A 25,435-nucleotide genomic window follows, 5' to 3' on the forward strand; every position below is an offset into this window, starting at 1 on the left:
AATATTATATAAATTAAATTTACAATATTTTTATAAGAAAAAATAACTTATCCAAATAAGTTTTTTACTTTTTATTTTTAAAAACAACTTGCACCTTTAAAAAACCATGAACAAAATATCTCAAAATTGGTTTGTGTTTATGTGAAGAGAATCGCTAAGGGGCTCCATAAAGCATTTGAAGAGATGGTAAACAGCCAGGCAAACAACAGAACTTGTGTCCATGAATTGGCACATATTTCATTAGACAAACGGTTTGTCATATATACACTGATGATATAAATGTCTGAGTTAAAACTTAATAACAACTTTCTGCAAAACTAAAACTAGAGATCTTTCATAAAAAGGAGTTGGACCAATGCGTTATATAAATAGGACATCACCTAGCTCTTAATTCACTATCAACATAGATGATAGGACCCCTGAAAGAAAAACATGTGTGGATTCCATGCTTGTGTACCTTATTCAGCATTCAGGGATTCACCTGTGACGGAACTTCGGGCGAACTGCAATTACCCCTGGCCTCGCCTCTTCAAAACGGTATCTACAAAACAATGTACAAATTGCACCACTGAGTTTTTTTGGGTTCATGGGCTGGATAGAATTGCACAAGATAAAAATCTCACCCGTGCTCGTTGAGGAAACTTCTCACAGAGGTTGGGAGTGCTGCCTGGCCTCGGCTATGATTACCTCTACCTGTTGGAGAAAACAAACACAGATAATCAGTAGAGGTATGGGTACCCTAACCTTGATCCAGTTCTAGGTATGGATTGCTCATTCTGATGGTTAAATGTATATCAGGCATGTGTCAATCAAAATATAGTTCTATGGTAACCATGTGGATTGGTCCAAGATTCAAAAATTTAAGATGCATCTGGAAACAACTCCAGGAATGATAAGGCATTAAAAAATAATTTTTTCTTGTGATAACACAAGAATGAGTAGTAATTTTCCCTCAGCAATTATTTCTATTAACACAATTCTAATGATAGCATAACTGTCATCCAATAACTGCCATGTAAATCACAAAAATTAAATTTAATAATAATAATAATAAATTAATTAATTAATTAATTAAAAAAAAACTCACCAGCACTAAAATTTCCAAACCTAATCTCGCTTAATTTGTTTTTCAAAACAAATTATATTTCTGGTCAAGATAGAGGATAAAATTTCTAAATTCTATGTGAAAGATTATCTATTTGCGTAGGATTTATTTTCATCTTCCAATTCTTCTCACAACCAATCAAAAGCTGTCTTATTATTCTCTCTTCTACTATTCATACAACTAACCAAATCATAACACTACAGTCAATCAATTATTATCATTAGAGTCAAAATTGTATTTAGAATTACATGCAATGTTGCCAATTTGACATTAAATGCTATCTTCTGCAATGAAGCCATGCACAACAAAGGATTTGAGTCAATAATGCTTTGCAAAACAGAATGGATCTTCCAAAGATACCCTATTACATGCTATTTGGAAAAATTAAGAGAAAGAGCAGCATCCCCCTACACACTCTGACCATGAACAGGGAGACATGCATTCACTACTTGGCTCACCCAATTTTACATGTATCCGCAAGCATATGCAAAACAGCAAAAAGTAACTCAATATGTACAATAGGTATATAAAGTAGAGATATTGAATACTGCTTAATACCTGTTATGACTTGTAGTGATGTTGGTCTCTGCCTAGATAATGTCCGTTGTTTATCCAACTCCTCATTGTCTACACAACCAAAGGACTCAAGTGACGGAGAACGTAAAATCCCTGCTTTTGTCTTGGCTCTGTTAGGGGATACTGAACGATTGAATGGCATCTGGGTTTCGATCTTCCACAAATGTTCTTGCAAGGCTTGAACAGCTTCTGCTGCATGAAGACCATGTAAGTCTAACTTCCACAAATCATTGTTGCTATTCCTGATATCCAGAATTTCATTAGCTGCCTTGGAATTGAATCTTTCAGCCTTGACCCATTCCTCCTTAGCTTCCACTGACAACTGTTTTGCAGATGCATGATCTCCTCTTCGAAAAGCATTAGCGGCTGCCCTTGAATGCCGAGATGCTGACCTGTTCAATCAAAACAATTGACGTTTGCACTATAAATTAATCAATAGACCATGATATTTGCACGAAAGTTCACTTTAATAATCAGCATGAGTTTCTTTAAAATAACTGGTCATTTTCTTTCTATTTGAAAACCTAACCATATATATATATATTAATATTATACAGATCTGAGTATTTGAGCTCAATATTTTTAGATTAATGAGACTCAAAAATCTCACAGAAGATATTCTCATGGTTCTATATTCTAAGTTTAGTCAGTGTAGCTCTGTCTTGCCCCTTTGACTGTAATCTCAACTTAATATATCAGCAGATACTTTAAAAATTCTGAGAGACTGAAACCATAAAGAAATTGTATTTCTCTTCTGATGATCGAAACCATGCCATCAAGTTACAACTAGTTGCTTCTATAAATTTAATTCCATAAAAAACATAGTCTGTTTCAACATACAATGGATTTCAACTTCCTGAGAAGAAAAGCCTATCCAGGAAATACTAGTCATAACCATATGAAATATATTAACCCCAAGTAGTTGAGATCTATGCCTTTGTTAAGTTGGAGTTGTATCCTCCCAAGTCACCATCACACCCCTCCAGGATTTGCCTTGGCCAGGCTGTCGCTAGGATGAATAATAACAAACAAACTTGATGCTACAAGCAGGTGCATGATAAAAATATCCCACTTATACTGAGCCTGCCTTTGACATATCCAAGATATTAAAATATCTTACTGATTTTATAGGTAAGGATGACATGAGTTTAATACACCAGAACATGGTATTTGGTACTTGGTACAGTTTGCAACATTTTGCTTATAGTCATTGATAGGCCATTAAGGATGTGGACTTGATCACAGAAGAAGGTTTCAAGAAATCCATTTAAATGTTGAAAATCCCATTACTTTGCTTTTCAATATGGCATCCATCAACAAATCATCCCACACATAATACAGAAAAGTTCAGAATGAAGACAGCATAACAGCTCATTTTATGGTATGCATGTACAGATATAACATAAAGTAATGATGGACAGTGAGATTTTGCACGATACCTGAAAATCTTGATCATGTGCAAGCAAATACCTAATTTATCTAAACACGGAGGTCACATACCTCATGAACCTAATTGCATCTTTCCGATGGCTCAAGTAAACATCATCCTCCTCCCACTCAGGCTCAATGGGTATAGAATTCATGTGACCCAAAATCAGTTTCATATCTGCAGCATCATCAGAAAGATTTTTCCCACTAGAACCACATTCATCTGTCAACTCTTTGTTATTATCAATAAGAAGATCCCCAATGGTAGAGCTCAGCTCTGAAAGAACTGTATCATTTCCTAAAAAAACACCATTATCTGCCTGTAATTTGCAATTTTCATATGGATTCCCTGAAGTAGAATTCAGTTCCGCAATACTGGTTTCTTTGTTCTCCTCAAAGCTCCCAGTGGAAACCATTGCTCCTAATAAAGTTGAAGCCTTGTCAATGTCATTATCTACAGCAGCCATGATATCCTCAATTAAGCTATTGTCAGCCCAGGAGTAGTGTTCTTTGAGCTTATTAAAGGCAATAACAAGATTGCTTACTTCAGCAACCTTGGTCTGTTCTTTGCTCCCGGAATTGCCACCTTGCATTGGTTTTTTGCAATCCTTGTTCTCTTCCAAAGTTGGGAAATTCACAGAAGGTACAAGTAGTGATGAGAAAGACCTCCCTGAGCGACCATTTGATGCAGAGTTTCTGCAAGGACGTAAAGGGGCGAAACTGCTTGGAATGGGTGGGTAAGGCTCTTTGTCAAGTTCAGGTTCAAGCCCTTGCTTCTGTCGCTGCTTGAGGTCAAAAGCGGCCCAACCAGGAGATTTACCACTTGCCGATGACATTTTCTTATATAAAGAACTGGCAGAAAGGGGTCATTTTGTTTCAAGGAAGAAAGTGGTGCCAATCATTCATTATGTGTCCCTCTGCTGTTTGTATTTACTCAGTATTGAGATAAATCTTTAACTTGTAGAGGAAGATAACAGCTCAGAGATGCTGCTCACTGAGGAACCTGCGATGCAACATTTTTAAAACAAAGTAAACAATCAAAAGATATTCCCTTTTCAATCCATAACAAAGTATTGTTAAGAAGGAGAAAATGTGTTCCATAAAATGATATAGAGAAAAAGCTTTGCACATACACATAGACATGAATATATTACTGAGTAATGCCATGAAAAAGAAAATAACACATTCAACCACTACAGCTCCAACAAGCTAGCAACCGTTTGCCCTCTTATAAATTTTACCTTCTCAGACAACCCACGGGATAAACTCCCTACAGTTTACACCCTTGAGCACTTTGCTGCCAGCTGCTCATAGGATTTCAAATTGTGAAATTGCAAATATATGATAAATACTATCCTTCCCACCTCCTTTATGTTGGATTGAGAAGCCTGAATCCATTTTGTTGTGCTTCATTAGAAATGTTGGGGGTCGAGCTTCTTGGTCAGCTTGTGGGAATTAAGTTGTCCGATCAGCTTGTGGAGAATTTTTTTTTTTTTTTTTGTGTTGATTGACGAGTTTGCCCCTCTTATATATTTAACCCTTTTATGTTTAAGGTTTTGTTTTTTGAGACTGCAGCCGCAATTGAGAGATATTTTTCGAGTAACTCTTCTTTTTTATTCTAATTAGTGGATTGTTGAGTGTTGGTGCACTCCGTAGACGTAGGGGTCACATTGATCGCCGAACCACATTAACAATCTTGTCTTTTTCTTTGTTTTTCTACTTGTGCGTGTGGTTTGGTTAACACTTCACCACCTTGCTTACATCAACTATGGAAACCAAATTGGGCTCCCTTTGAGTTAATACAGGTCCCATGTGTTTCAGTAACCATCAAATCCTGTCATGTTAGCATCAAAAGGACCAAGATTCAAAACTAATCTTCATTGAGCATGCAATGGATTTCATAATGGGTAAAATGGACCATGACACATGGCCTTCAAAGATAGCACCACAAAATGGCATGTCAAACACATTCTTCCATGTGATGAAAAGAAATACCAACTACCAGGAGGCCTATGCCATGCAGGGTGATAGCACAATGAACAAGATATAGATGTAGTATAAAGCATGGATGAAGCCCACCCAGGGTCACCTTACCCTCCCAAGGGCCAAGAGTGCTGACTTAATAGTTTGTCTTGTTGGTCAAGTTTCTATGCAATTTATCTCCCTTGAGAACAAGTGAATGCCCTTCAGGTATTTAATGTCCATTTACTTTAAGTTTTTAAATGTAAAGAAGAAATTGCCCCTCATTCATCAATAAAAGAACTTTAAAAAATATTGTTTTTCCAAATAAAGCAAACTCTCATTTTAAATTAGAAGTCAACAAAATGACAAGGCTAATTCAAAATCTGTTTAGTCTACAACTTTTCATATGGTACACAAACATAAAAACATCAAGGACTGGTAAATATGTTCCAAATTTGCAGCACCAAATGTAAATATTAAGATTTTTGGCCTTTGTCAAATGGGCCTGAATATAATCAAGCTCCATGAGGATATGTGCAGCAAATCAACCATGTCTCTTCCACTCTTCATTCTTTCTGCACTCTCCCCTTTGGACTGTTCCTTTTTTTTTTTTCCACAACTTATTGCAAAAATAAATAACCATAGTATAAAAAATTTTCCCTCATTGGTTTTATCTTTGCATTCGGTACTATAGTCACATTTTATACACTTTGTTGCTATTGCAGTAGCCCTCGTGGTTTTTACATCCTTCAAGGCACAAGATGTATGCTCCATAAGTTTAGCCTACCCACCCCTTAGGCATGTTGGAAATCATCTACTAATCTCATCCTCGATTCCAAGCGTTAATTAGTTGTCCTTGACTAGCCTAAGACCATTTCAGGAAGTTTTTTTATTTACTTAACTTTGTAATTAGGCTGACAAATATTTGTAGCATTAATTTAGGAAGTTTATATTTTTCTCTTTCTTAGATTATTTCTTCTATATAAATATGTATGCTCTACTGTGAATAATGTAATCATTTTCAATCGGATTCTAAACCAATATGATACTAGAGTAGGAAGTCTAACATTGCCAAGATCCATAGAGCCTCATTGCTCAGTCATATACAACCTTCATTGCTATTTGTTCAATTTTTTTCAAGCCAGCCTTCATTGTTGGCTCTTTCATTCTTCTACGCCATACACAAAAATCTTGTTCTTAGACATTTTTGTCTTATTTTTCTTATCTCTATTCTTTTGTATTTGCATTCAAGAAATATGGTCAATCAATCATCTACCCAAAATCCTGCAAACAGCTCTAGCTTCACAGGGCATCAAGCGCTTCCAAGCCAAGACTCTTCCTTCCACCAATGCTGCTAGCAAGGCTGGAGGAAATCCTCAAAATATCGAGGAACAACTAGATCTTTTATACAAGATCATGAAATATGATGAGGTGACCTCCAATCCTACTTCCTGGGCATTTGCCCAATCTGGAATTTTTGTTAAACCTCTACTTTCAACCACTATTTTAAATTCAAGCTCCTGGATCATTAATTCAAGAGCCACTAATCACATGATCAAAGACTCAAACTGTTTTATTCCTTATGAACCATGTTCTCGTAATCAAAAGGCCCATGTTGCTAATAGATCATTTCTTATGATTCATGGCAAAGGAAATGTCTATATATCATCAGATATCACTCTTTTTTTTGTTCTTCATGTGCCCAAAATGTCTGCCAATTAATAAACTCGCAAAAACTAGAAACTATTCTATAATTTTCTATCTTAACTACTGTGTTTTTCATAACCAAATCTCGAGGAAGATGATTGGCAATGCTAAGGAAAAGAATGGTCTTTACTACCTAGATGCCAAGAAGAAGGAGACACCTCAAGCCTATCAAATAAAGGGAGTTCGAAAAAAAAGGGAACCTTAGAAGACTACTGGTTGTAACGAAAGATTAGGGCACCCCGGTTTCCATTACATGAGGAAATTGCACCCAGATCTTGGTAATAGTCTAGATTTTTCAAACTCAAGTGTGAAATTTGTGAGTTGGCTAAAATTCAAAGGGTTCCACATCCAATTAGTGGTAAAAAGAAGTGAAATTCCTTTCTCGATTATACATACTGATGTTTGGGGGCCCTTAAGGGTGACCTATATTTGTGGTGCTAAATGGTTCATTAGTCTTATTGATGTCTTTAGTAGGACTACTTGTATTTACTTACTAAAAGATAAATCTGAAACCATTGCAACAATTCAGAACTTTTTTCTTAATGATCCAAACATGATTTAACACCAAGATACATATTGTTAGATCTGATAATGGTAGGGAATACTTCAATAAAGACTTAGAAAAGGGTGTTCTTCATCAATCAAGATGTGCAAGCACTCACCAACAAAATGGAGTGGCAGAATGTAAAAAACAAACATCTTCTTGAGGTAGTCGAGACTGAATGTTTGCTAGAAACATTCCAAAACATTTTTAGGGAGATGTGGTCCTGACAAAAGTCTATCTCATTAATAGGATGCCTTCAAAGGTACTCAATTTTCAAACTCCTATTGGAACATTGAAAGAATGATATCCCCACTTATATGTATTCAATTCTTTGCCATTGAAAGTCTTTCAAAGCAGGTTCTTTGTTCATGTCCTTAACGAAGATAGATCTAAGCTTGACCTAAAGGCAATTATATGCATTTTCCTTGGATATTCTCCAACCCAAAAGGGGGAGAAAATGGAAGCAGAAGACCTGTCACAGAACTGTTCAATCCCACTTTCAACACAATTTGAAGGATTCAAGAAAATGGGGAGAACTTGGAAAATTCCTTGGAGACCACTCACAATGATAGAAGGATAGTGGAGATACAACTATAAATAAAAAAACCTCGGGAGCAATCTAGGTTGGTGGAAGACCCTTGTTAGGACATTATATTTTGTTTTTGTTGTTGGCAATTTTGTTCCTTTTCATTTTAGCATGGGAACTTTTTAGACAATGACTTACTCTCTATTGAAGATTTGAGGTTGTCGTTTAATCAATCAAACCATCACAAGTAAGACTGAAAAGGTTTTAAGTAAAGGCAAGTTAATTTTTTGGTAAGGTAAGGTTGGATCAGAAGTTTTAAAATTGAACTCAAATGTCTTAATTAATTTTAGGAAAGTTGATATTTTATTTTTTAAGAAAATTTCATTTCCGATCCTCGAGGCTCTTAGGCCTATATATACCCTACCTAAATATGTTTTAAAGGTGGATGCTCTCATTTAGAAAACACCCTAACTTGCCCTACAATTCCTAAAACCTCTCAAAGGTTCTTTGAACGAACTTGGGGTTGTTGAAGAGACATGCATCCCCTCAAAGGGTGAGGCAAATTCATTGGAGCACTTAAAGTGCTATGTTGTGGACGTGAATCATGATATAGGTGTTGGAAAGTAAGTCTTAGGTAGCGTATCAGGTAAAACTATGTATTGTGATTTCGTATAATGGATTTTAGATTTGAGGTCTTAAATCCTGTGATTCTCTATCTCCACATGTTGTGTGGGGGTTTTATACATAAAAAACCTATTGTCTCTTATATGTTGGATTGTCATTGATCATTTCTAATTTCTTACAAGGTTTAATTGAGTTAAAGAGAATTAAATAATTCTCAAAGGTTTAATTGGATTAAAAATCTCAACTCTCATATTAAAATCTTTGAAATACACTCATTCACCCCTTTTTAGGTGTTACCCTATTGGAATATAGGTTTTTCAATTGGTATCAGAGCAAGTCTTTTGATGATTTTTTTTTTTTTCGATCCTATTAATTCAATATGGAACTACCAAAGGTGGGTTCTTCCATTAATAATCCACCATATTTTGATGGAAGTAACTATCCCCACTGAAAGGCCCAGATGGAATTTTTCCTAAAAATATAAGGTGAAAGGGTCTGGAATGCAGTGGAATTTGAATGGAGACTCTTATTAAAATTAGATGTTTCTGGAAAAGATCAATTGGGAACTCAAACCCAAGCAAGAACAGAATAAATTTGATAATGAGGGTAGTGAGGCAAATGCTTAAGCCTTGTATAGCATATTTAATGGAGTGAGTCCTCTTATTCGTAAGATAGCCACTTGTAAACGTGCTAAGGAGGCCCGGGACATCCTTGAAGTAACCCATGAAGGCACTTCAATGATGAAGTTGTCTAAAATTCAAATGCTCACCTCCAGATTTGAGAGTATAAGAATGCAAGAGTATCAAACCTTCTCTACATTCTATTATGAGTTTAGTGATATTGTTAATTCTTCTTTTAACCTAAGATAGAGAATCCCTGAGCTTAGAATTGTTATAAAGATTTTGAGATCACTTCCTACAAGGCTTAGACCTAAGGTCACAGCCATAGAGGAGAGTAAGGACGCCGATTCTATTAGAATTGATGAACTTGTTGGTTATCTACAAACCTATGAAATGACTCTTCCCGACTCTTGGAAGCCTAAAGAGTCTCTTTTTAAGGCTTCCAAGAGTGAAGAAAAAGATTTTGAAATTTCTGAAAAAACAAGAAGAAAAGAACTTGCTCATATTACTAAACAAATCAAAGAAGCTATGAAATTTTATAGAAGAGCAAACAGGAAGCAAAATTTAGAAAATGGCAAAAAATATAAATTGATTTTTAAAGAAAAAAATAAGGGATTTTCTAAAGGGAAAAATATTAAATGATTTAATTGTGGTAGTTTAAGACATATTTCTTATGATTGTCCTAACTCCAAGGACATTAAGAAATCTATGCAGGCTAGTTGGAGTGACACGGACTCCAGGAGAATGATTTCACAGCTTCAAAGGACACCAAGTATGATCAAATTGATTTTCTTGCATTTGTTGCTTCCATAGATTCTATGTATGACTCAGAGAGTGACTGTGAATTTAATAATGAAGAGAATGCTAACTTTCTTGATGGCTCATGAGTATCAATGCTTGATTAAAAAATTCATGAAAGTCAATATTGTTGTTGATTCACAAAAATCTAAAATTGATAATGCTAAATGAAAGAAAAAATAAATCATATTGAAAAAATTCATTTTCTTTAAACTAAGTATCAATCTTTCCTTGAGAGAAACGATACTCTAACTCGAGAAATTGAATGCCAAGGAACATTTTTTTCTTCCAAAAATGAGGTCTTTCGTCCTAAGACAAAAAAAATAAAATTGGCTTCCTCCACATTTTTTGGCTCTAATAAGGAGGTATACCAAAATAAGCCTATCTCATTTTGACTTGATTATCTCCTTGTTGCCATGGAGTCATTCACATTTCCTATTACGTTTGAGATAAGACAATTTTTGGGTACTTTGGATTTATTTCTAGCACTCACTTCACTTGGCTTAGCAACTTCAAGTGGCTTTATATCTTTGTTGCCACCTTTTCAAGGATGTTTTCTCATCCATGGTCTCAAGGATATCCCTAATGGACTCCTGGGGTAAGCCATAGGAGTTAACATCTTCATGAGTATACCAGAATCATCAATGACTACATTACAAAACTCTTAGATAACTTTTATATTTTGATTGTATACCCTATAGGCCTTACATTTGGAGGAATAACCTAGGAAAATGTCTAAATTAGATTTGGGATAAAATTTACCTAGTTTTCCCATCCTTGAGAATATAACATTCATTGCCAAAGATCCTAATGTACTTTAAATTGGGCTTCTTTCTTAAACACAATTCATAGGAAGTTTTATCCATTCTAGGCCTGAGAAAAACTCTATTGGCAATATGAAAAACTCTATTGGCAATATAGCTAGCCATGTTAATGGCTTCGGCCTAAAAATAAATTGGAGTGTCATGCATGTAAAGCATCACTCGGGCCATTTCTTGAAGAACACAGTACTTCCTTTCAACCATGCCATTTTGTTGAGGAGTTGCTGAAAATTCATGTTTAATCCCCTTAAAGTCATAAATATTATCAATATCCATATTATCAAACTCTCTCCCCCTATCTCTCCTAATCCTAACAATGTGATGCCCTTTCTCTATTTGAATCCTAATGAAAAGAGTCAAGTACTTAATAGTCTCAGATTTCTATCTCAAAAAGGATACAAAAGAATATCTAGAAAAATCATCAACAACCACAAGGACATATTTCTTTCCACCTTTGCTTTCAATTCTCATAGGACCCATGGTGTCCATGTGAAGAAGATACAAAGGTCTAAACATATTATCCCCTTAAATTTCCTTATGAGACACTCTAACTTACTTACCCTTCATACACTCACCATAAAAGGTATTGGGTTGATCACTTAACTTAGGGATTCCTCTAACAAGATTTTTATTTGTTAAGTGCACAACGTCCTCATAGTTAATGTGTCCTAATCTTCTATGCCATAATTCAGTAACACCAATTTTAGCCCTACTACAAACTAGAGAGGTATCAGAACCCTAATTAATTGCACAACAATTATCCACGATTCTATGCCTAGTGAAGGTGATTTCTCCCTCTTTGTTCAAAACTTCACACTTATTTTGGGAGAATTCAACACTAAACTCACTATCACAAATTTGACTAATGCTTATGAGATTAGCCTTTAGTCCATTAACAAAGAGGACTCCATCTAAATCAAGGTATCCGGGGATAAAAACACTATACCTACCTCTCACACAAGCAATACTACCATCACTAAAAGTGACATTTCCCCCATTGAAATCTTCAAAGGAGGTGAAGAAGAACTTGTCACCCGTCACATGCCTAGAGCACCCACTATACCACTCACTAGGAGCTCTAGCTCTAAGAGCAGTACAGACAACATTGCACTTAGGCTTATCCTTTCTAACCCAAATTTGTTTAACCTCAGGTGAAGAACTAGAGGACTTTTTCTAAGTCTTAGGCTTAAGGTTGTTTTTCTTTCCTTTCTTAGTATGCAGAATTTGTTCTCTAGAAAGTCAAACTCATCCACTAGTCTATTCAACTGAGAGTTATATATCTCAAATAATCTACTATGACACATCTACTTTGAGTGTCCAGACTTCTTACAATAAGCGCATAAGGGAGAAGTGCTAGAAGGGGCCACATGGTTAGGAGTTTCCTCCTTACCCTTAACAAAAATTGTGTCTCCCTCTAGTAGGAGTCTCAATTTTATTAATGTAGCTTAGGCCTCTCTTATCTCCACGGGACTTACATCTATCAAGAATATCATTCAAAATTTTAATCCTAGGATGAAAGGTCTCATTATTGAAGGAAAAAAAAATGTTCTTTGGCATTCAATTTCTTAAGTTAGTATCATTTCTCTCAAGAAGATATTGATACTTAGTCTCAAGGAAACGAATTTTTTCAATATGATTTATTTTTTCTTCATTTAGCATATCAATTTTAGATTTTTATGAATTAACAACATTATTGACTTTCATGAATTTTTTAATCAAGCATTTATACTCATGAACCATATTTTCAAGAAATTCAGCATTCTCTTCATCATTAAATTCACAATCACTCTTTGAATCATGCATAGAATCTATGGAAGCAACAAATGAAAGAAAATCAGTCTAATCATACCTAGTGTCCTTTGAAGTTGTGGAATCACTCAAGTTAGAGTCTGTATCACTCCAAGTAGCCAACATAGATTTCTTAATGTCCTTGGGACTAAGACAATCAAAAGAAATATGTCCTAAACCACCACAATTAAAACATTTAATCTTTTTCCCTTTAGAAAATCTCTTATCTTTTTCTTTAAAAATCTTTTTAGATTTTTTGCCCTTTCTTGAATCTTGCTTCCTATTTGCTCTTCTATAAAATTTCATGGCTTCTTTAACTCGTTTAGTAATATGAGCAAGTTTCTCACTTCCTATTTTTTCAAAATTCTCAAATTCTTTTTCTTCACTCTTGGAAGCCTTAAGAACAGACACTTTAGGCTTCTTAGAGTCGAGAAAAGTCATCTTATAGATTTGTAGAGAACCAACAAGCTCATTGACTTTCACAGCATCAACATCCTAGCTCACCTCTATGGTTGTGACCTTAGGTTTAAACCTTTCAAGAATATATCTCAAAATCATTCTAACAATTTTAGACTCAGGGATTCTTTCTCCTAGGTTGAAAGAAGAATTTACAATATCACTAAGCTCATAATAGAATGCAGAGAAGGTTTGATTGTCTTGCATTCTTATACTCTCAAAATAGGAGGTGAGCATTTGAATTTTAGACAATTTCACCGCTAAAGTGCCTTCATAGATTACTTCAAGGGTGTCCCAAGCCTCCTTAGCATGTTTGCAAGTGGCTATCCAACAAAACTTGTTAGGGCTCACCCTATTAAATATCCTATACAAGGCCCACGCATTGCCTTACTACCTTCGTTATCCAATTTATCCCACTCTTGCTTGGGTTTGAGTTCTCTTGTCAATCTTCCAAAAACATCTAATTTTAATCATCCAAATTCCACTAATATTTTTTGATAAGTAAAGGCAATTATATTAAAAGAATATGGTATAAATGACATATACAAAGCAACCAAAAAGGTGTGAATACACAAAAACTACCAACCACACCCTAAGAAGAACCTCACCAATCTACAAAATCTAGCAAGGACATAGAGTCATTCCCAATGTACAATCTAGCCCAGTCCCAAAATAGATACAAAAAGGAGCTTTAAAAAGTTTGGTCTAAACTTTCACACTTCTCAAAGACACTCCTATTTCTCTCCCTACAAATGGTCTAAAAAAGACATAAAAGAGCAACTTTCCAACCCTTCTTCCTTTTTTTAGCAACAAAGGAGTCTCCCTAACTCAAAAGCAACCCTCTCACAGAAGAGTTCATCACCCACTGTACATCAAATAAAGCAAAAATCAACTACCACAAAATGCGAGCTTTTGAACAATGCAGAAGAATATGATCACACGTTTCTTCTTCTTCTTTGCACATGTAGCATCTGTTAGGTATTTTCCAACCTCTCCTTTTGACCTGATCCTGAGTCAAAATCTTGGTCCAAGTTGTCTCCTAAGAAAAGAAGCTTACTCTAACTAGAGCCCAGGGATTCCAAACTATAACATGAGGAAAAGGATTCGTTCCCTTACTAACCAAGGAAGAGTAGAAGGTTTAACTTTGAAAGTTTCCCAACAATTTCTGATTGTCTTCCATACCCCCACTACATACCTCTCTCTCACCCCTTTCATGCACTAACCCCCATCCTCTTGCCCATACTTGCCAACAATTACCTGTTTCCAGAGAGGATCTCTTTCAATCACATATCTCTAAGACCACTTTCCTACAAGGGCCTTATTAAAGGTCGAAAGGTTTCTAAAAACCAAACCCCCTTTCGTTTTTTTCATGCACACAACATACCAACTCAACAGATGTGGCTTGTTGACCAAAGTTCCCCCTCCTCAAAGGAAATCCCTTCGTATTTTTTCCAATCTAGCCACTTTACTGTTAGGGACAACAAAAAGGAACACATAATCTCCTAATCAGAGTCTGTCTTCCACCTTTTGAGAGATATTGTCGCTTCCACAAGGCAAGCCTTTTATGAGACCTCCTTCCACTCCTTCCCAAACCCTTAAGCACTTGTAAGACGCACCCAATGGAAGGCCCAGGTAGGTGGTTGGGAGAGTTGTCACCTTGTAACCTAGAATCTCAGCAAGCTCCTCCAGATTCTGGACATCCCCAACTCGAATCAACTCATTTTTCCTCAAGTTAATCTTTAGCCCTGAACACACCTCAAACCATATGAAAACCCAACTCAAATACTCAAGATTATCCTTACTAGCATCACAAAAAATGACCTACGAAAAACGAGACACCTCTACTCCCACATCTACCTTCCTTTGACTTGAAAACCATTGATAAAACCACCCTCATTCGCCCTAGAGAGCAAGCGAGAGAAAGCCTCCATCACCAAGATGAACAAATAAGGAGACAAAAGGGCCTTCTTGTCTCAAACCTCTAGAGCTTTGGAAAAATGCTGAAGGAGAACCATTTATCAAAACAAAGAAACGAGTTGTAGAAATACACCATCTAATCCATCCTATCCACTTGGAATCAAACCCCATTTTCTCCATAACTACAAGTATAAAGCTCCAATTAACATGGTCATAGGCCTTTTCGATGTCCAATTTACATAAGATTCCTTTTAAGTTGTCTTTAATTCTAGAATCAATGGCTTCATTTGCTATCAGCACCGCATCCAAGATTTGTTTCTCTTCCACAAAAGCATGCTGAAATTTTGAAACTAAATAACCCACCACCTTTTTAAGTTTGTTTGCTAGGACCTTAGCCAAGAGCTTGTATAACCCTCCAATCAAGCTAATGGGTCTAAAGTCCTTAAGGTCTTCTACACCCCACCCCCCCTCTCTCTCTCTTTCTTAGGAACTAATACTAAAAACATAGCATTTAAGCTTCTCTCAAAAGACCCCAAGTCATAGAATTCACCAAAAAAAACTCATAACATCAAGTTTCACAATATCCCAACTATACTGCCAAAAGGCCAAGGAGAAGCCATCTGGGCCCAAGGCCTTGTCACCATCTAAATCAAATAAAGACGCAAGGACCTCCTCTTCAAAGAATGGAAACTCTAAAGCTGCTGAAACTATTGGCTGCAAGGAGGCAAATAACATCACATCTATACCCGGCCTCCACCCCCCACTCAGCTAGAATCCTTTGAAAAGAGTTTGTCACCCCTTCTTTGTTGCTATCCTCCCCAACTAGCAGCTCACCATTTACCTTTAGCTTGGCCAAAAAGTTTCTCCTTCTTTGAGCATTGGCCATCTTATGAAAAGATCTAGTATTTTTGTCCCATTCTTTTAGCCACAACTCTCTTGACTTTTACTTCCATGATATTTCCTCCATCTCTGCCCATTTGTTAAACTCATCCACCACCCCTCTTCTAACCTCAATTTCCTTCACTGTAAGAGTCTGTTCCCTTTCCTTAGCATCCCACAACCCTAACTGTGCCAAAGCCTCAAGTTTCTTGGAGGACACATTTCCAAAAACTTCCTTATTCCAACTTTTAAGGTCTTGTTTCAAGGCTTTAAGCTTCGCATCCAGAATGTAACTACAGGAACCTTGAACATTGTACCCCTCCCACCAATTCCTAACAAGATCCTTGAATTCTTCCACCTTTAACCACATATTTTCAAATTTGAAAGGTATCTTACCTCTCCTTATCCCTCCACTGTAAAGCAAGATTGGCCCACGATCTGAGATTGAGTTAGGAAGGGAGCTCTGATACAACCCGCTGAAATGATTCTCCCAATCATCAGAGACAAGAAAATGATCCAACCTTGAGGCTAACCTATTAATTAACCCACCACACCAGGTGAACAACCCACCAGATAAGGGGAGATCTTTAAGACACATCTCCTAAATGAACTATGAAAAACGCCTCATAAAAGCCAATAACCTTTGACAACTCTTCCTTTCCTCCAAGAATGTTACTGCATTTAAGTCCCCTCCCACACACCAAGGATCATTCCAGAGCCCCCTAATGGCACTCAACTCATCCCAAAAGTCTTCCCTTTCCTCTACCAAAATACGGCCATACACCCCAGTGAACATCCAAACAAAGTTTTTTTTTTTTTTTTTTTTGATAAGTAAAAGGATATGCATTAAAAGAGAGGTGGAACGCCACAAAGCATACAGGGAGTATACAAAGCAGCTAGGGCCTCAAAAAACAAAGGCAAAAAGAATCACCTCCCCTTAAGTGGATGCTACCCACTCTAGGAAGCCTATAAAGGAGAAAGTCTCCTCACCTAAATACAATTTGGCCCAACTCCACAAATTACATACAAAAAAATTCTTTAACTTCTAAATATTCAACACACCCCCCTAAAAGCTAATCTATTCCTCTCCTTCCACACCGTCCAAAAAATACACAATGGAATGGCGTCCCAAATCTTTTTCCTTTTCTTCCCCACAAACGAGCCCCTCTAGCTAGATAAGACCTCCTTTACAGTTTCTGGAAAGACCCAATTCACATCTACTAACCTAAGAACAATATCCCACAAAGCTCTAACCACTGTACAATGTATAAGGATGTGATTTACATTTTCTTCTTCACACCCACACAAAAAGCAACAATTCGGAAGTTGCACCCTCTTCTTTTAAGTCTATCCAAAGTAAGCACCTTCCCCCACGTCGCCTCCCACGCAAAGAAGGCGACTTTAGTTGGCACCCTAGCCACCCAAATACTTCTTGAAGGAAAACCTGTATCATTAGAATTGGTCAACAAACTATAAGCTTCCTTGACCCTAAACTGACCATTTCTTCTTTGCCTCCACAGGACTAAATCTTCCTCCAAAGAAGGCTTATGACCCCTCAGCATATGAAGTAAATCCCCAACCGTATCTAGCTCCCAATCATTGAAGTCCCTCAAAAAATTTAGGTTCCAACCTCCTTGACCAAAATTTTGGTCCCACATTTCCTCAATCGTTGAGCTCCTTTGGACAGTCATGCCAAAGAGATGAGGAAACATCCAAAAAAAGTTATCCTCGGAATTTCTGAAGCGACAAGAAATTGAAAAGACACCTAACTCCATCTCAATAAGCTGCAAAACCTGATTGTCCCAAAAAACCAAGATACTTCCTGCTTGACCCCTAGCCTCCACTACCCCCCAATTCAGACATCTCCCCACCCTCAAGCTCTTTACCAAACTATCATTCATTTTTTGCACCTTTGTTTCTTGAAGGCAGACAAAGTCAACTAAGTAAGACCAAATCATTGATTTGATGATTTTGTGCTTATCTCCCTCATTTATCCCTCTTACACCAAGAAAAGATTTTAAGCTTCATTGGCACACTTAGGCTAATTTGCCAGAAGACTTTCTTCCTCTTCTCCCACCAAATGAGTTAGTCTTATAAGAAATAGAGCATTCCAATTTATATAGCTCCCTCTCAAATTTAGACCCTCCACAACCAGACTTTTTTAACACCTGCCCCGCAATCTTCCTATTGGTACGAAACCAGTCTCCTCAAAAGGCCCAAAATTTCTTTCTCAAAACCATCCACCAAAAGGCCTAAAAATTTGCTAAAAGACACTAACTTGTTGAAGTTGCCCTGAGAAAAGGCAGGTTTCCTCCTCACCTCCACTAAGACACAACCCTTGACCGGAGTTGTCTGTGCCTCCTCCTCCCCACCCGAGTTATCTAGTTCCACGACATCATAGTTTGACTTAAAGTTCAACAACGATCCATCCTTCAGAACCATAGCAAAGGGGACACCACGAGATTCCTCTTCTTCAATCACCACGCCTCTATCCATTGACGTCATTTCCCTCCAATAGATCATCCCCAATTCTCGCCGGCCTTCATCGATCTCACCCATAGGAGAGAAAGATGAAGGAGTAGAAGAACGAAAGCCCCACCCCGAAGAAGGAGAGAAGTGGTTCAACGTACATTGAAAAGACGCTGCTTCCACCACCAAAGCTTCGTCAATGGGAGAGAGAATGCCCTCTGTTGAAGACAACAAGCTACCACCTTGCTCTTCAACAGCTTTAAGGCAGAGATCAGCCTTACAAGAAGGAAGCAAGCTCACCTAGGCCTTAAGACCACCTCTCTCTTGCGATGGGTCAAGGCCCATAAAGCAGTCCTGGGCCAAAAATAAAGAAGGGGAACAGGCCAAACTATCTTCTCTGGCCCACCCAGTGTTAAAAAGACTCGGGGCCCCCTTTAAAGGCCAACCCATCTATCTGCCACAACCCACAGAATCAGAGCAACCCAGTCCCACTTTAAGATCAGCAGTGGACTGCTTGCCCTCCTCCCACACAACCCCCACAGTAAACATCTTCTCCATAAGCAGCCTTTTCTTTGAAAAGCCTGAGAAGCCATATCTCCTGCAGCTCTTGGCCTTCCAGAAGTCGAAACCTCACTTGCTGGTAGCTACCCCGCTTTCCACACGCGACAAAGCAAGCGTGGAACCTCTTGCATTATGCATGGGGAAAAAGGCCGGCGCCATTTTCTCTAAATGGTCATATGGACATGGAAGCATATAAGGATGGGAGCTGATTGGGGCAGATCTATAACTAACAAAATATCCACCTTTGGCCAGCTACTATGCTCTTGTTGGAGGTAACCTAGTAACCTGGAAGAGTAAGAAGCAACCTATAGTGGCCAAGAAGTGTGAAAATTAAATATAGGGTCATGACACTTAGAATATGTGAGTTTATATGAATAAAGAACTCATTAAGGGAGCAGTAGATAGAACGAAGGGTCCTATGAAGTTATATTATAATAACAAGGCAGCCATAAGCATTGCACACAATCCAACGCTAAATGATAGAACAAAACAAATCGAGACAAATAGACACTTCATCAAAGAGAAAATTGCTAGTGGAATGATTTGCACTTCATTCATTTCTTTCAAGTTGCACCTAGCAAATGTCTTCACTAAAGGAGTTCTTAATCCAAGGTTCGGCTCAATGATCAACAAGTTGGGAACGAAGGATATTTTCAAACCAACTTAAGGGAGAATGTTGGAAATTGGCTACTAATTCACCCTTTATTGTTGAAAATCATCTACTAATCTCACCCTTGATTCCATGGGTTAATTAGTTGTCTTTTTTTACTAGTCTAGGACTATTTTAGGAAGTCTTTTGATGTAGTCAATTTTTTAATTAGGTTGACAAACACTTGTAGCACTGATCTAGGAAGTTTATGTTTTTTCCTTTCTTAGATTATTTCTTTTATATAAATATGTACACTCTACCATGAATAATGTAGCAAATTTTAATCAGATTCTAAACCAGTAAGGCATGCCTCCTACTCTTTTGGCATTACTATTATTTCGAGGCATGTATGCAATCACTTCCACCTTTGTGTCGACAAATGTCCCTCACTCAATACTTTCATGTACTTTCTCCCATGCACTAAAATTAGGTGTATCTCTCCATCTTAAACCCAGTCCAAACACAACTAAGGTTGCCTACCTTAAAGGCATCATACCTGGTTACACCTTTGTTTCATTGAGCCTATTATCATTATCACCACTGGGTAATTGTAAGCAGTCAAGGCTCCCCTAGGCCAAAAAGTGAGCCACCTTCTTACTACACCCCTCACTCACGTGTTTACAGATAACAATGTATCCCTTGTGATTAAGGTTGCCAACCCCAAAGGTGCCACACCCATGCATACTCCTTGCCCCTAGTGAGATTTTCATGATTCGGTACTTGTATACAGCCAATATTGCCCAACCCCGTCTAGTCCTCTTACTCACACATCACTCTTCCATGCATGATGGACCCTGACCCAGAAGCCTTAAAGCCACATAGGGCTAAATTCATGGTTGAGGCAGCATCTGGATTTTGCATTTACTGGATTTTTTTAGTCTTTTCCTCATGGCCTTTTGGCGTGTCCTACTCATTAGGAACAAGAATCTACCGAAATCATAAATATGACCGAATAAAAATTGCAAAGAGATCTTGAATGTATAGGCAAATAATTCTCAAACCAAATTTCAACGGTCTGAATCTCCAAATACTATTAAAAATTAAATAATTAAATAACAATAAAATAACCAAAATTGAAATGCACAGAATTCTACAGAAATCTTCTACATAAAACATGACTAGCATAGGAACCGACGAAAAATTCCAAATAATAACATTGAAAGAAACCAACAAAGTATAGTTCAAATTCCATTCACATAAAAATAATAATAATAATAATAATAACAATAATAATACCTTTGGTTTGCGAAGAATTAAAGAATTTGGTACTATTTGGGAACACTAAATCGGAGGTAGCGAGACCAAGGCGTGAATCGAGAGGAACGAGAGGGATCGGAGGGCTGACACAAGGACAAGAATAGAAAAGAGGAAGGCTTGTACACGACTGCAAACTTCGAAGAAGAACAACGGCATCTGCTTCGGCATCCCTTCTCCATAAACCCACTGCTTTCTTCTCTGGTTTCTAATTTGTGACGGAGCGGGAGAGAGAAGAGAGAGACGAAAAAGTCAGGAGCGAGACGAAGAAAAGTCAGGAGCGGTACCTTTATAGGTTAATTTAAATTACCAAAATATCCTCTTTGGTAGTCTTGGTTTGTGGGGTTATTTTTGGAATTTAGAATTCGTTTCCAGCATGAATTTCCCAGCCGCATTACTGCCGTCCTTCTTAGGAATATTCCTCATTATTGTGATTTAAATCAGTCGGGAAGTTATGAGAATATCCAAACCTACTTGCAAATTTAAAGTTTTTTATTAATTTCCTTGAAATTTATTAAAAATTAAATAATAAAAGAGCTCTATTATTATGGGCCAATTTGGTAAGTGTTACTCAAAACAGATTTTTACATTCTTTAAAATATAAAATAGTTTTTTACCTTACAAACACTTTGATAAATTTTTGACAAAAAAAAAAAGCTTTTTTCAAAATTTGTTTTGAAAATAATTTATTTTTTAAATAATTTTTGGATATTTTTAGTTATTTTTTTAGAGCATTCTCGTCAATAATTAAAAATATGGAAATTACTTTAAAGTTTTTTTTATACATTATATATAAATATGTAATCTCTTTAGGAAAAATAATATTATGTTTGGTAGTAATTTTAAAAAACATTTATAATTTTTCTAACACATAAATTTTTTCAAGTATTAAAAATATTAAAAGTGTTTTATAAAATCACTATCAAACATACTATAATTTATAGTATATTTTGGTAGTGATTTTATAAAATGTTTTTAATTTTTCTAATACTTAAAAAATAAAAATTTCCAAAGTATTAAAAAGATTAAAAATAGTTATTGGAACCACTATCAAATGCACTCTTAATAAAAAATAAATAAATTTTATATTTGGAATACTGAAATGTGTTTTAGACACCTTGTATATATGTTTTAGACTCTTCGTAAACAAGTTCATCTTTCATACTCTAGCATTGCTACTCGATTTTTACACCATTTGTGTATTTTGTTGAATCCACTCTAGTCAGTGCACTTTCGGCCTTCCTTGGCTTTTCATTTGAGTTTTATACATCTTGCACTTATTAGATAAGCTCATTCTTGTAGTATGATTACCTCCTACCTATTTTAGATAAATTTATTTTGTAAACACGTGTTTGTAGTCATGTTCTGACCCTCTTGTATGTTTATGTAAATCGGTCCCTCTTTATACTAATTTAGCCACTTTTGATATTTGATTTGAGTTGTATGTATCTTGCACATGTTATTTGATCCATGTTATGATGTGTTATCACTTTTTATGCTTGTAAATTAACTAATTATTTTTCGTGTAAGCTTGTTGCCCTTGTTTTGAGCATTATTGAAACACACTTCCTTCCACCTTTGAATGTTTGATCTCTTTGATATGCATGTGTATGCCTTTTACCAGTTCTACCCTAATCATATGGTTTTATGATGTAAATAGTTCATACATTCCTCATTAGTTTCTTATTTCTTATGACCATGCCTTATAAATTTCTACTATTGTCTCTTGATATTAATGTCTATTAGTCAATTATCTTAATTCCTTTCACTTGTTTAATAAATACCTCTTTAAGACTTAAATAGATACTATGTCATAGTACCTTTCTAATAAGTAACCTGGTCCTGGATTATAACTTAATTTTCGTAAATATGTGTTTTCTTTTAAAAATGAGTCGCTTTAGAGTTTTATTTTTATTTTTATTTTCCCTTAACACTTTTACATTGTAGAAAGATAAAAAGAAGAGTAATAAGAATGTAATACTCATGTGGGGGTTTGACTTAGACAAGATTTTGTTAAGTGTTGGGATACTTAGAAAAAGTTTTGTAATCTTATAATTGTTGAATGATAGAATGTTCTTATATCTAGTTGGTTGCCTATATTAACTAAGGTTGTCTTGGCACTACACACCTACCAAAAAGAAAAAATTGTAGTCATTTTGTTGGGTGTGACAATAACCAATACAAGCCATTGTTAATACATGCTAATCATTTGCTTTGAAAATCAAAGTTTCCCCCCCTAAGAGATGAGATTTGAGTGGGTTTATCATAGCTTTGTAGTACATTTTGTGAATTATTAGTAAGGTCTGCTATTTTAGTATATATTAATATAGAAATAATTTGATTTTTTTAAATGAATGCTCATAATTCAATGACAATAATGGTTAATAATAGATTTGATAAGAATATAATACATTAAACTTTGCTTGATTTGATTTTTTTTTTAGTGAAAACAAATGGAAAAATATGGTTTTGTGTAAAAAAATACACAATAAAGTAATTTTTTAATCAATTTTTGTCCATACATTTTTTACATTGATTAGGTAAACATTTAAATCTCAAATTATTTTTAATAATTATTAGATTCCTTATTAAATCAAATGTATTAAATATTATTTAATTTAAAATTTATTTGCCTAGTGAAAAAAAGAAAAAAAAAATTATGTGTAAAGGATAAAATAGCAAAGTCATTTATGATGAATTTTGGTCTATGATGTTCTAATATTAATTGGATTGATTTTGAGTTATATGACTTTCTAATATGAATTTGATTAATTTTTAAGTTTTAGTTTTTTTTTTTAAATTAGTAATTAATATAAATGTCATTTGATTTGAAATTTATTTGTCCAATGAAAGAATTTAAAGAAAAAAAATAAAAAATACATTTAGGTCTTGTTTGGTACACGAGAATAAAGAAAAAAAATGAATATTTTGTTTTCATTTCTATTACTTTTTTAATAAAAATGAATTTGGTGATTTATATTTGTTTGTTTTTATATTTAGTTAAAATATAATAGTATTAATAATTATTAATTTTGAATAATTATTATTATTTTGAACAAAATAAATCAATTAATGTTAATGTCTACATTTTTATAATATTTACAAAAAATATAATTTATGAATTTTTTATATTATTAATATTCATATATTTATTCAAAACTATTTATTTTTATTTTATTTATAATTAAATGTTATTTTTATTTTTAATAAGACCTGAATTAAATTTAGTTTACATTATATAAATTGAATTTACAATTTGTGTTTTTTACAAAATCAGAATAAAAAATTATTTTTTAAAAACAATTTATCTAAAAAAGTTTTTACTTTTAAAATTTTTTAAAAATAACTTGTACTAGGGAATCAAAATACATTTTAATTAGGATGAATTAAAATCTCACTCATAAACAAGTTTTCATTTCCATTGAAATCGTTTTTAATTATATTTTTATCATCATTTAAGTAATTCAAGTAAAGAACTAAAAAATAAAACAAATGAGATGTCAATTTCCATTCTTCACTTTCGTGTACCAAACATGCCCTTGTTAAAGAAAATTCAACAAACACATGATTCAAAAACATATATTAATGTGAAAGATACATTTGATTTAGAGAAATTAAAGGAAATTTAGAAACATACATGTAGTTCAAAAACAATCATGTTTTAAGACTTTTGCTATTAGGTGCTAGAGAAAAGAATGAAAAAATAAATAAATATTTTACTTTTTTATTTTTTATGTTTTTTTGTTATTTGTTTGTGTTTTATTTTTATTTTTTAAAATAGGTGAAAAATGTTCTTTAAAATTCATTCTCTATTTTGTTTTGTTTTTTAGAAACCATTTTCACATATGCCAAACAATCTTATAAATTTTTAACAACAATTTTTTATCTTTTAAATCCCATGAGCAAAATGGTTGCTAAGTATATTACTAATTACAAAATATTTTCTTAAAGGAACAAATATAGGTGTGTAAGCAAAAGTCAGAAACCTATTAAATCAATTTAACCGAACTAAAACCAATCAAATGAATTTATAATAATTTTGAAAATCAAATGTTTTCAATTTCCTTGTGTTATAGTCCATGAGAATCGTATAAACCGATATTTTAAAACTATCATAGCTTTTGATTTATAATTGTTCAATATTAGGAGTCTTTTAATATTTAGAGTACGTTTTGAAATGATTCTAAATAATGTCTTTAGCATTTTTCATACTTGAATGATAAAAAATTTAGAGTAATAAAAAAATTACAAGTGTTTTCTAAAATTATTATTAAATGATTTCTTATAATGCGTTTAACAATGATTTTAGGAAGTGTTTATAGTTTTTTTAATAATTAAATTTTTTTATATTTCAAACATAAAAAAAAAAAAACAAGAAATACTTTGTAAAATAATTACCAAATGCATTTTTAGTATCATATATTTTTGTATAGACTATTAAAATATTTTATTTTTAAACTTTTTATACTAAATTCTTTAAACAAAATTAGGTAATAGGTGTACAAATTCTTATAAAATAATAAAAAAATTGAATTTCTCATAAGTTGATCCAAATGGAGCCTTAAATAAACTTGATTTGGTTCAATATTTAGGGCGGCTTCGGTTTTAATTCAAGCTTAATGCCCCCACATTTTGACACACACCCGAGATTACCGATTTGGAAAAAATTTAATAAATACATATAATTTAAAATAAGCACAGAGCGTGTAGATTGCGTCCACATCAAACGAATAAATGAAAATTGAAAATCG

The 25,435-nt window shown here is 34.7% G+C and overlaps 1 protein-coding gene across 1 annotated transcript; it reads right to left on the bottom strand.

Annotated features, from left to right (window-relative positions):
• Positions 1–200: 200 nt before the first annotated feature.
• LOC117917549 lies at positions 201–20,930 on the bottom strand. The gene is made up of 5 exons (XM_034833863.1): positions 20,667–20,930; positions 3,182–4,112; positions 1,664–2,073; positions 624–693; positions 201–541 (listed from the first exon to the last, which is right to left on the bottom strand). Exons 2-5 carry the CDS (start codon positions 3,943–3,945, stop codon positions 478–480), a joined length of 1,308 nt encoding a protein of 435 aa, XP_034689754.1. The 5' UTR covers positions 3,946–4,112; positions 20,667–20,930; the 3' UTR covers positions 201–477.
• Between the last annotated feature and the right edge of the window lie 4,505 nt (positions 20,931–25,435).

Source organism: Vitis riparia, chromosome 7 (genome assembly GCF_004353265.1).
Source record: "Vitis riparia cultivar Riparia Gloire de Montpellier isolate 1030 chromosome 7, EGFV_Vit.rip_1.0, whole genome shotgun sequence".
NCBI lineage: Eukaryota > Viridiplantae > Streptophyta > Magnoliopsida > Vitales > Vitaceae > Vitis > Vitis riparia.